Here is a 12,103-nt window from a genome sequence, read left to right on the forward strand (position 1 = left end):
CTTTTTCCATCCTCTCTGTTCTATTTCTTAGGAGAGTTCCTTAGTCTAAAACCTTCTTTGGAACTAGAAATATCTATGCCCTATATAAATTCTGAGAGTTATACATGTAACAGTTAGCTTTCCCTTCTATCCTTGTAAAAACAACTAAGGTTTAGTCTTTTTCAGAGAAGTAATGCCCCTCACTGAGCATTATTTTATTAATAAGACAAAGTACTATTACAGCTGGATAAATCAAGTCATGGCCTTTGCCCTTGGGAAATTCAATAAAATCCAAAATAAAATCCTTAAGTTTTGCATATCTAAATTTGACCTTTCAACAGAAGAGGAGTAGTAGCAATTAAACATGAATCTGGGGACCGGGACCCCTAGAATCTAGCCTGACTAGGCTTTCTTGGGAAATGTACCAGTTAGGTTGGGGGTAAAACAAACCACCCCAAAGCTTAGTGGCTTAAAGCAACAAACACTCATCATTTTTCATGATTCTGTGAGTCAGTTGAGCAGTTCTGATCTAGGTTGGTGTGCAGATCTGAGGTCTGTAGATGGCTCAGCTCGAGTTGGCTGGCCTCCCTCACATACATGAAATTGACAGGCTGGTTAGTTGAGGAGGACTTAGCTGGGATGGTTTGTCTCTGTTCCATGTGATCTCTCCTCCTCCAGTAGGCTAGCCCAGCCTTCACATAATGTTCTCAGCATGGTGGTCTCAGGGTATAAAAGAGCAGCAAGAGAAAGCAAGCTTCAGTATGCAAGCACTTGAATATTTTTTCTTGTGTCACATTTGCTCTTGTCCTGTTGGCCAAAGAAAGATACATGGCTAAGCCTTGAGTCAGTGCGAAAGGTATTATCCAAGGATGTTGCAGAGAGAGGTATGAACAAATTGAGGACCAGTGTTGTAACAATCTACTGAAAAAATTAATTTAATTTCTCCTTATCTCGGTGTTTACCAAGATGATAATTTTAATAACACTTTCTTGACCTACTTCCCAGGGAAGGAAAAAACACATGGAAGAAACTGCTGTATATCATTCAAAGAAAAGGGACAACATAACTATTTTTCATTTTACTTCAGTTTACTCATCTATGTTTTTCATGTCTCGTCCACAGCATGGCTAATCTATCTATGGGGCAATTAGAAATCCCACTTAGTGAAAATTCCTATCAAAAATAAAGGTAACAATTTCAAAAGAAAATTTTGTTTATTTTCATAATTTTCACCAGTAAGTTGGTACATTTTATGGGTTATGTGTAAGGATACCCACTAAGGATATGACTAGCAGAATTCTTCAAGAATAGAAACCCAGGAATGTCTAACCACAGGCTAACTTTCACAATTGCCCTTATATGTTAGACTTGGCAGATACATTTTATTTTTTGTTTGTTTGTTTGTTTGGAGAAGGAGACTTGCTCTGTCACCCATGCTGGAGTACAGTGGCACGATCTCCGCTCACTGCAACCTCCATCTCTCGGGTTCAAGTGATTCTCCTGCCTCAGCCTCCCAAGTGGCTGGGATTACAGGTGCCCACTACCATGGCCGGCTAATTTTTGAATTTTTAATAGAGATGGAATTTCACTGTGTTAGCCAGGCTAGTCTTGAACTCCTGACCTCAGATGATCCACCTGCCTCAGCCTCCTAAAGTGCTGGGATTACAGGGATGAGCCACTGTGCCCAGCCAGCCACCGCGCCCGGCCTACATTTTGTTTTAAATAATTGCTCAGCACTGCACAAGCTGAACACTTGTTATAGCACTCAGAGGACTTAATCAGATAAAGAAAATGACTAGGAGTTTACAGTGTATGTTTTCTTTCTTTTTCTTTTTTCTTTTCTTTTTTTTTTTTTTATGAGATGGCATCTCACTGTGTTGCCCAGGCTGGAGTGGAGTGGTGCAATCTCGGCTCATTGCAGCCTCCGCCTGCTGGGTTCAAGCAATTCTCCTGTCCAACCTCCTGAGTAGCTGATCCTACAGGCACCCACCACCACGCTCAGCTAGTTTTAATTTTTTTAGTAAAGATGGGGTTTTACCATGTTGGCCAGGTTGGTCTCAAACTCCTGACCTCAAGTGATCCACCCATCTCGGCCTCCCAAAGTGCTGGGATTACAGACGTGAGCCACCACGCCCAGCCTATGTATATGTTTTCATTCCTATTTGTGTGGTGCTGAGAATTGCTGAAGATAACACCACTTCTGGAAATTCACACCCAATCTTACTGGAACTAAGATTAGCCAAGAAAAGGATTACTTCATTCTTACTAATAACTTATCTTTCCTACAAATCGTGGTCTTCATTATTTAACTTGATGAATAAACATTTATTGGGCATCTACTGTGCGTGAAAAACTGAACTAGAGATAGAGATATGGATAAAACACAGCTTTTGCTCTGCTGGCAACAAACTATAAGGCAAATCTGACAGATAAGTGCTCCGGGGAGTATGGAGAAGGAATGATTTACACCAATGGCATGAAGTAGAGAAAACTTCTTGAAGACGACTTTTGTTCTGAGCTTTGAAGAATGAGTAGGATTTTTCAATGTAAGAAAGGGGAGAGAGAATTCCATACAGAGGTAAAACTGTATGGTAAACAGACGGTTAAAGTGCACAGCATTTTTGGGGGAAAACATCACCCAGGTTAGTTGGAGTGTGGGGGATGTTATGGGAAGTAGAAAAGGAGGTGAGGCTAGCTTGTTAAGACCTTTGAATGTGATATTAAAGGGCTTACATGAGGGCTTTAAAGGCCCTTGATTAAAACATTCTCATAATTATAACTATTTTAGAAGTGTCATTCTGGCTTCTGGATACTGACACAATGGAGGCCCAACAGGGGCTACTGGGAGTGTCTCAGAAATGGTACAATTGGTGGATCTGATAATCTAATGTGATAATTGTGAGAAATTTCTAGAAGGACAGCAAATGGTTGGAGCCCAGTATATGTGTTTGCGACTGCAGACTGCAGGGGAAAAGGGCAAGTGCTGTAGGTGGGGAAGATTTTATCTTGGACTGTTTTCCTCCCCTGTATTTCCATGGGCAGATTATAGTCTTCCCCAACTCCACTGCAAGACAGAACAGTATCACTAGTCCTGCACCAGCAGGAGATGAAGCCTGTGGGTACATCAGGGGACAGGAAGGAGATAACAAGTAAAGATACATCCACATTCCTTCTAAGAACTGCCACTCCTCAGCATAGTATTGGAGGTCCTGGCCAACGTGATAAGACAAGAAAAAGAAGTACTAGGTATAGGATTTGAAAGGAAGTAGCAAAACTGTCATTATTGACAGGTCATCTGATTATCTACATAGAAAACCTCACAGACTTAATAGAAAAACTTTTAGAACTAATACTTATGTTCAGCAAGGATTTCAGGAACAAGATCTGCTTATAAAACTCAGTTGCATTCTTCTACAACAGCAACATTCAACCAGAAAATTGAATAGAAAATAAGATAACTTTCACAAGAGCAACACAACTAAAAAATTCCTAAAAATCAACTTAATAAAATATTCAAAATAAATTGTTGGAGAAAAATATAAAATTATTAAAGGACATTAGACTTAAGCAAAGAGATATGCCATATTGGTGGGCAAGACTACTTAACATGTAAAGATAACAATTCTCCCAAAATTAATCTAAAAATCCAAGGCACTTTCAGTATAGTCCCAATAGAACTTTTTGAGGGAACAAAAAAGCATATTCAAAATTTATATAAAAGAAAAAAACAAGGTCCACAATCAGTTGAGCCAGTTTTGGAAAAAGAGCAAAGAGGAATGACTTGTCCCAGTACACTCCAGTGCTATATAATAAAACATTATTATGTGCAGAAGAATGGAAATAGAGCACTATGGTGCAGAAGCATGGAAATAGAGCAAGGGCGAGAAAGTGCTCAGAAATGCATATGTGTGCTTATGTGTTTGGTTGTGTGTGCACCTGATTATGAAAAACAAGTCAATGGGGAAAGGATGGGTTGCTTAGCAGACAGTGTACGGAAGATTGGTTCACTACATGGAAAAAAATTAAGCTGCATTCCTAACACCATAAGCAAAGGTGAACTTCAGAAGAATTAAAGATATAAATGTGCAACACCACCCTACAAAACATAGATATGCATGTGTATGTATATATACACATCAGAATATATTTATGACCTTAAAAGTAGGCAAGAATTTTTTTAAAAACATTCAAAAAGTGTAATCATATTCCCTGCCCCTCAAATTAATGACTATGTCTAAATTAACAATAATGACGATGGTGGATATAGTTATCTAAATGAACAGACAGGTGATAGACTGAGAAAAAATATTTGAGACTCCCCAAACTAGCAAGGGATTATTATATAGAATATATAAGAAAGTCCTACAAATCAATCAGAAAAGAGAATACAACAGGAAAATGGGCAAGGATATGAATATGTGACTTACCCCAAAAAACCCACTGGTTTTGCTCAACCTCACTAGTTTTTTGTTTGTTTGTTTTATTTTGTTTGTTTGTTTGTTTTTGAGACGGAGTCTCACTCTGTTGCCCAGGCTGGAGTGCAGTGGTGTGATCTTGGCTCACTGCAACCTCCGCCTCCCGGGTTCAAGTGATTCTCCTGTCTCAGCCTCCTGAGTAACTAGGACTACAGGCGCCTGCCACCATGCCCAACTAGTTTTTGTGTTTTTAGTAGAGATGGGGTTTCACCATGTTGACCAGGATGGTCTTGATCTCCTGACCTCATGATCCACCTGCCTCAGCCTCCCACAGTGAACCTCACTAGTTCTTAGATAAATGAAAATTAAAACAATAGCAAGATTAAGTCTTTTTACCCATGAGGCTAGAAAATTAGGAGACTGGATAATACCAAACTCTGGCAAGGTGGTAAGGAAACAAAAAGGAAAGGAAACAAACAGTCTATTCTAGGGCATGTCAAAGATAAAGCCAGACACCAGTTAAAGCAGCCAGGACAGGTTTTATTCAGGGACTACTGCAATAAGGAAAAAGAGTAGAGTGTGAACAGAGCTCAACACCTGATGCAAAATGCTGAAGACTGTTTAAAGGTTAAGGGAAAGGCACTGTGGGGTGTTAAGGGAGGGTTAGTCCATGTGACTAGGCCACCTGGATTTCTTCATTGGTGCTTATCTGGAGGAGAAACATATTTCTCCTAAAGTAAGGCGCCCATAGCAGTTAGGCCCTTATCCTCCTGGGAGAAGAGCTATAGCTCCCTGAATATCTGCATTTCAAAGAGAGAGCTCTCAGATCCTTGAGGAGACCGTTTTGGGTGGGAGATTTACATCTCAAAGGGCAAAGGAAAGATTTATAATTGCAAGCTTTCTAAAATAACTGCTCTAAGAGGGGGCTTAGGGGCCTATCTGCCTATCACCAGGTTTTGGCCAGAATAAACAGTAAATTCTCCTGGCAGCATTGAGCTTCCAGGCAAACATTTTAAGGGAGGCTGGAATCATCCTAGGGACATGGCCTTAAGCTGCTAGAAGCCATGCTAGAGTTTGATCAAGTCTTTTAGTGCAGGGGTTTGGACAGAGTCATTATGGGCACAGAGTTGTGTAGTTCGCAGGTACAACCTAGACGTACTTTGTGAAAATAAATATGCATCAGCAATTCCACTCCTAGGCATATGCTTCTGAGAAACTCTTACACAGGACCTAAAGGATCATGGACAAAAATACTCACCTCTCTGTAGTGTAGCAGGACGAGCCACAGACAAAACTCCTCAGACACCGAATTAAAGAAGGAAGGGGTTTATTTGGTGGGGGCATTGGCAAGACTCCTATCTCAAGAGCCGAGCCCCCCGAGTGAGCAATTCCTGTCCCTTTTAAGGGCTCGTAACTCTAAGGGGGTGCAAGTGAGGGGGTCGTGATTGATTGAGCAACCCGGGGGTACATAACTGGGGGCTGCATGCACTGGTAATTAGATCAGAACAAAACAGGATAGGAATTTTCACAGTGCATTTCTATACAATGTCTGTAATCTATAGATAACAGAACCGATTAGGTCAGGGGTTGAGCTTTAACTACCAGGCCCAGGGTGCGGCATTGGGCTGTCTGCCTGTGGATTTCATTTCTGCCTTTTAGTTTTTACCTTTTCTTTCTTTGGAGGCAGAAATTGGGCATAAGATGATATGAGGGGTGGTCTCCTCCCTTATTTCCCCCTTTTGAGACTCTCACTCATTTTATTAGTGGGAGTTCTCACTTTCATTTTCACTATCCATGTCTTCTTGCAAGACAGATTGATAGTGATTCATATAGTACACTTGTGCTGAAGCATTTTGGTGAACTAAGGTAGTGATGAAGCTTTTTATCATTCGAAGAAGTACAGGTAGCAAACAAGGGAGCAGTAGGCAGGTTCCTATTATTATTATAACTCCTATTATAAGAGTTTTAAATCCTCTTAGTGCTGGGAACCATTTTCCAAACATGGCCCCAGGATCAAACCCATGGCACACTTGCACAGGCACGTGTGCCAGTTTTGTCATATCTCTAACTAGGTCTTCAACTACTTGCCCTTGATCATCTATGTGTAGACAGCAATTAGTAAGGTTAAATTTCCCACAGACCCCTCCTTCAGCTACTAGCAAGTAGTCGAGAGCCAATCTATTTTGATAGATAGCATTTCTCATCAGAGTTTCTTGCCAGGCCAGAATAGTCAAGGCTCTGCCGGTTTTATTAGTGATTATTTCTGAGACAGCTTGTAACTGTATGATTCAGTTGATCATGTAAATGGGGGTCTGGTATCCCCATGAGCCATCTTGTGCCCAAGTAGCAGGCCCATAATATTGTATGATTCTCTTAGGGGGCCATTCATCATCTTTCCAATTTCCTATAGCTATGTTTCTCTTTTCACGGGAAGCATAGGGAAACCCAGGAGTTCACCTGTTTTTATGGGCAGTAAGAAGAAAGATGGTTTAATAGTGCCAATAACAAAACTACCTGCCCACTGGTCAGGTAATTTGGCATAAGCTCTATGCCTACATATCCAGTATAATCCAGTGGGGGCTGTGTGGTCCCGGTGGGACTCCAGGTGGGTCCACACAGTTTGCAACTTTGGGAATTTACTAAATGGATTTCTCTCTGTGTGATTTGAACTCCACCAAGTGACTGTTTTTGTGGTACCATTATACAGTTTCTGTCCCAGACAACTAAGTCGTCCTATGGGGTGAGTGAATTCTTTTCCTTCTCTAGCTATGCAATATTGTCCAATAATTGAGGCTTTTGGGACCCAGAAATTATCAGGTGATTCTTTTGAACCGGGAATTCATCGGGAACTGGGTTGGTAGGTACTAATTCTTGGGCTTCCCATGGCCATTGATCTCCCATTACAGTTCCTCCACATACATAACATGAAGTGACATTGAGAGACTGGGCTACATGCTCAGCTAATTTCAAAAACAAATTTCTTGTTTTTCCTGGAATTTCTGGTACTGGTACATTTAGTTCATCATAGAAAGTTTGAAACACTGGCTAAGGAGAGTGTTTGTAAACTTCTGCTCGAACCAAGATATTTACTTGAGGATCCAGTCTGGCCCCATCGATTCCGAAGGTCACACGCCCCTCTTTTTTCCAGCAAGGATCAAGGGGATTGGTTATTAGTAGCTCTAAGGGTTACATTGTCCCTTAGTGCAGGAAGGGCCATTTTTTCCTTTCTGAAGGTGGACTGGATCCTTTTCATTTTTTATCCAAGTGGCCCAAATGACACAAGACCAGTATCCACATTCATTTCCACACAGTCCTAATCAATGACAAATGTACTTATTTTTGGTCATCTAGCCTTTTTCCCAATGAAAAGAGCCACATCTCCTTCCTAACTTACTGATATTAATGACAGCACAGCAATCAAATTTCAAGATTATGCGTTTGGGTACCCCTTTTTCTTCTGTTCTGGCTAATACTTTACTTGTATCATTTATCAGTCCCCACCAGTCTTCAGTCCTTAATCTTATTTCAAAAACTGTGGACATGGGAGGCTCAGAGGGGTCATAACACCCATTTGGTCAGTCGTTTCCTGGGCTACATACCTTGTACTGAGTGTCATTATATAAACATGTTCCTTTTAAAGTTCCTAGGCATTCATAGTAACTATAGAACAGGAAGATTGCTTTAACTTGTTGCCCTACCTGGGTAACCTGATGTATACACTGACAGCAGTCTTCCATGCGGGGAAAATCAGTGGAAGTTTTTACTATACAAGTCCAAATTATAAGGAAAATGAGTCTCCTGATGTTTCTCCTCATGCTTGGGCCATGCGTAGACCAGTCAGCTTCCGGGTGTGACTGGAGCAGGGCTTGTCATCCTCCTCAGAGTCACTTTGCAGGTGTTGTCCGGGCTCGGTTTTGCCTCCCGGGTTTCATCGGCTGCAGGTTTCACACGGCTGTGATGGATCCAGGCTGGGATTCCTTCTAGTTTTACAGCCGTGGGGGTGGTCAGGATGACGATCTGAGGTCCTTTCCACTGTGGCCGCAAAGGGGCTACGTTCCAGTCCTTGATCCACACACGATCACCTGGAGAGAAAGGGTGAACTGGGGAGAATAAGTTGATGGGACACCTCTCATTTACCCAAGCTGAGGTTGTCTGTGTAATTTTTCCTAAAGCCTGTAGCTGTCATTGTAATTCAATTTCACCTAACTCTCGGGGAGTGCCTGGAAGCTCCCGTAGTATAGGAGGAGGCCTATGATACAGTATTTCATAAGGGGAGTACCCTGTTTTCTTAGAAGGAGTGCGTCTAATTTTAAACAGTATCATAGGAAGGGCCTGTATCCACTTTAATCCTGTTTCCTGACATACTTTCCCTAAACTGTTTTTGACAGTCCGATTCATTCGCTGCACCTTTCCAGAACTCTGAGGTCGGTAGGCGGCATGTAGCTTCCAAGTGATTCCTAATGCCTTTGCTGTCTTCTGTACCAAGTCAGCCACAAACACCAGCCCGTTATCTGAAGTGATTCATAAAGGCAGTCCAAACCTAGCAATAAGATCTCAGAGAAGCACACGGGTTACCTCGTAGGCCTTTTCAGTTCGTGTTGGATAAGCCTCCACCCACCCAGAGTAAGTACACACAAGAACCAGCAAATACTTGTTACCTCCACATTTCGGCATTTCGGTGAAATCCACCTGAAGATCCTCAAAAGGAGCTGCCCCATAAGCTTGTATGCCGGGTGGAACAGTGGGGCCTTGCCTTGCATTGTACTGTCGGCAAGTAACGCACCATTGTGCTACTGCTTTGTCAAGGGCTGGCAAGTGTGAGACGTAGAAGAACCGGCCTAACAATTTTTCAAGTGACTCTTGACCTAGATGAGTGGTTTCGTGCATGGCCAATAGGACTGTGGCTCCCAGCAACTGCGGCACAGCTACCCTCCTATCTGGCAGTCTGATCCATCCTCCTCTTATTACTTGCCCCCCTTCTGCATGGAAGAAGTCTTTTTCTTCCTTAGAATAGGTAGGTACCGGGTCAGGTGTTTGAGGGAGTAAGGGGGCTAATACCAATGCCTAGTAAGGGGTAGACGCTGCTTTTTGAGCTTCTGAATTAGCTCGAGTTTCCTAAGGCCACTGAGGTGGAGGCTCGCTGGTGTCCCCTGCAGTACATGACTGCTACCCTCTGAGGTTTCCACACTGCCTTTAATAATTGTAGAATTTGTTGTTGATATTTTATGTCCTTTCCCCCAGAGTTTAACAGACGCTTTTCCTTATATAATGCTCCATGCACTTGGAGGGTTAGAAAGGCATATCGAGAGTCAGGGTAGATGTTTACCGTCTTACCTTCACTGAGTTCTGGAGCCCGAGTTAAAGCAATGAGCTCAGCCTTCTGGGCTGAAGTGCCCTGTGGCAGCGGTTTGGCTTCAATGACAGCATCCAAAGTTACTACCACATATCCTGCACATCTTTCTCCTTGTGGGTTAACGAAGCTGCTCCTGTCCACATATAACTCCCAGTCTACTGATGCCCATGGCTGGTCCCGAAGGTCAGGTCTGCTAGAATAGACTGAGTCCAACACCTCTACACAGTTATGCTTGACCGGGCTTTCTGATACTGGGAGCAGGGTGGCGGGATTTAAGGTGTTACAGACTTCAATAGTTTGAAGGGGATTTTCATATAGCAAGCTTTGGTACTTGGTTAATCTAGCATTTGTTAAACAATGATGTCCTTTGGTAGTCATCAAAGTTACCACAGCATGGGGGGCCTTTATATTCAGGTTTTGCCCAAGGGTTAGTTTATCTGCTTCTTGTTCTAACAGGGCTGTTGCTGCCAGGGCCCTTAGACATGGTGACCAGCCTTTGGAAACCCCATCCAGTTGTTTTGAGAGATAGGTCACTGGCCTTGGCCAGGGCCCCACAGTCTGGGTTAAAACTCCAACTGCCATTTTTTCTCTTTCTGACACATAGAGTGTAAAGGGCTTTGTCAAATCTGGTAGTCCTAGGTCTGGGGCTGACATAGGCTTTTCCTTTAACTTACAAAAGGCTTGCTGTTGTAGATGTCCCCCATTCAAAAGGCTCCCAGTCACCCCGCCTTTGCAACCCCATTCGAAAGGTTTGGCTAGTACTGCAAAATTTGGAATCCATAATCTGCAAAACCCCACAGCTCCTAGGAATTCCCTTACTTGCCTTCTGGTTTTAGATTCCGGTAGGCTGCAGATGACCTGCTTTCTTTCTGACCCCAGGCTGCGCTCCCCTTTCCAAATAGTGAATCCCAGGTAGCGTACCTGCTGTCTGCAGATCTGAGCTTTCTTCTTGGACACCTTATACCCACAGTCCTCCAGGCGCTGAAGCAGGGCATCTGTCCCTTTTGGGCACCCGACTGCCGTGGAGTGTCCCAGCAGAAGGTCATCCACGTACAGGAGCAAGATGCAGCCTACGTCTTTAGCAGGAAACTTTTCAGGTCTCGAGCCAGGGCCTCCCCGAAGATAGTAGGGGAGTTCTTGAACTCTTGGGGAAGCCAGGTCCAAGTGTACTGAGTAGTGACCCCTGACTCCAGATCTTCCCATGGAAAGGCAAATAGCTTCTGGCTCTCAGAAGCTATTCTGATGCTAAAGAAGGCATCTTTTAAGTCCAGACAGATAAACCAGCTGTCCTCAGCGGCAGCAGCCCTAACAACGTGTAAGGGTTAGGAACTACTGGATGCAGAGTCACTGTAGCTTGGTTGACCAAGCGCAGGTCCTGTACTGGTCGGTAGTCCTTGGTCCCTGGCTTAGGGACAGGCAGGAGGGGGGAGTTCCATGGAGACTGGCAAGGAACTATGGTTGCATAGGCTTTCAAGTGCCTGAGATGAACTGGATTCCTTCAAGAGCTTCTCTGGGAACCGGATACTGCTTTTGTCTGATTGGGCCCCAGGCTTAACTTTTATGAGTACAGGGGCTTGGTTGACCGCCAGTCCCAGAGGATTATCCTCTGTCCATACTCGGGGCCATAGCTTAGCTAGAGCTGGTTTTATCTCTTGGCCTAGCTCGGTTAGAAAAAGTCTCCATTCTTCTTCCTGGGGGACTGTAAGGGCCATGATAACTCCTGTTTCTGGTAACTTTATCTGTAAAGTGCCCTGTTTTGTAAAGGGGATGGTGGCTCTCAGCTTGTTAAGCAAGTCTCTTCCCAGCAAGGGCAAGGGACAGCCAGGCATGTACAAGAACTGGTGAACTATCTCATGTCCCCCCACTGAACAGGTCCGTGGTAGACAGAAAGCCTGCTTAGTGGAAACTCCTATTGCTCCGATTATATCAATGGTTTTCTTGGATAAGAGAGCAACCGGGGTGGTCACTACTGAATGTTCAGCACCAGTATTGACCAAAAACTTAATGTCCTTGCCCCCAATTGTAATCCTGACTGTGGGCTCCTTGGGAGCGCTTGAACCCGGTCCCCTTCAGTCCAGTAGCCCTTCAGCCAGATTGAACGAAGCTCGCTCGTCCTTATCTGAGGTCTTTTGTTCCGAACCACCTTGCTTTTCCTTCAGTTGGAGACACTTATCTTTCCAACGTCCTATTTCCTTACAATAGGCGCATTGGTTACATTGCAAGCATGGACGATTAGACTGGGTATTCTTCCTGAACCCCTCTTTCCCTCTCCTTTCGGGGGAATTCCCTTAATGGCCATGGCCAGTAAGTCGGCGTTTTGCCTAGCCTGGTGTTTGCCTTCCTTATGGCTTTCTCT

General features: G+C 43.5%; 1 protein-coding gene across 2 annotated transcripts in view; it reads right to left on the reverse strand.

The window, feature by feature from the left end:
* Positions 1-480: 480 nt before the first annotated feature.
* The window catches only part of LOC110743693, a 31,003-nt gene continuing 19,380 nt past the window's right edge, over positions 481-12,103 (reverse strand). Inside the window, exons 1-3 of one of the 2 annotated variants that reach the window (XM_021940631.2) lie at positions 9,053-9,446; positions 8,093-8,476; positions 481-786 (exon numbers count right to left, since the gene is read on the reverse strand). In XM_021940631.2, the coding sequence (XP_021796323.2) occupies positions 8,232-8,476; positions 9,053-9,281 (474 nt within the window). In that variant the 5' untranslated portion in view covers positions 9,282-9,446 and the 3' untranslated portion in view covers positions 481-786; positions 8,093-8,231. Of the gene's footprint in view, positions 787-8,092; positions 8,495-9,052; positions 9,447-12,103 lie in introns of those variants that run through there. The other variant, XR_004185133.1, reaches the window with a different exon arrangement.

The sequence above is a fragment of the Papio anubis genome, chromosome 7 (assembly GCF_008728515.1).
Source record: "Papio anubis isolate 15944 chromosome 7, Panubis1.0, whole genome shotgun sequence".
Lineage (NCBI taxonomy): Eukaryota > Metazoa > Chordata > Mammalia > Primates > Cercopithecidae > Papio > Papio anubis.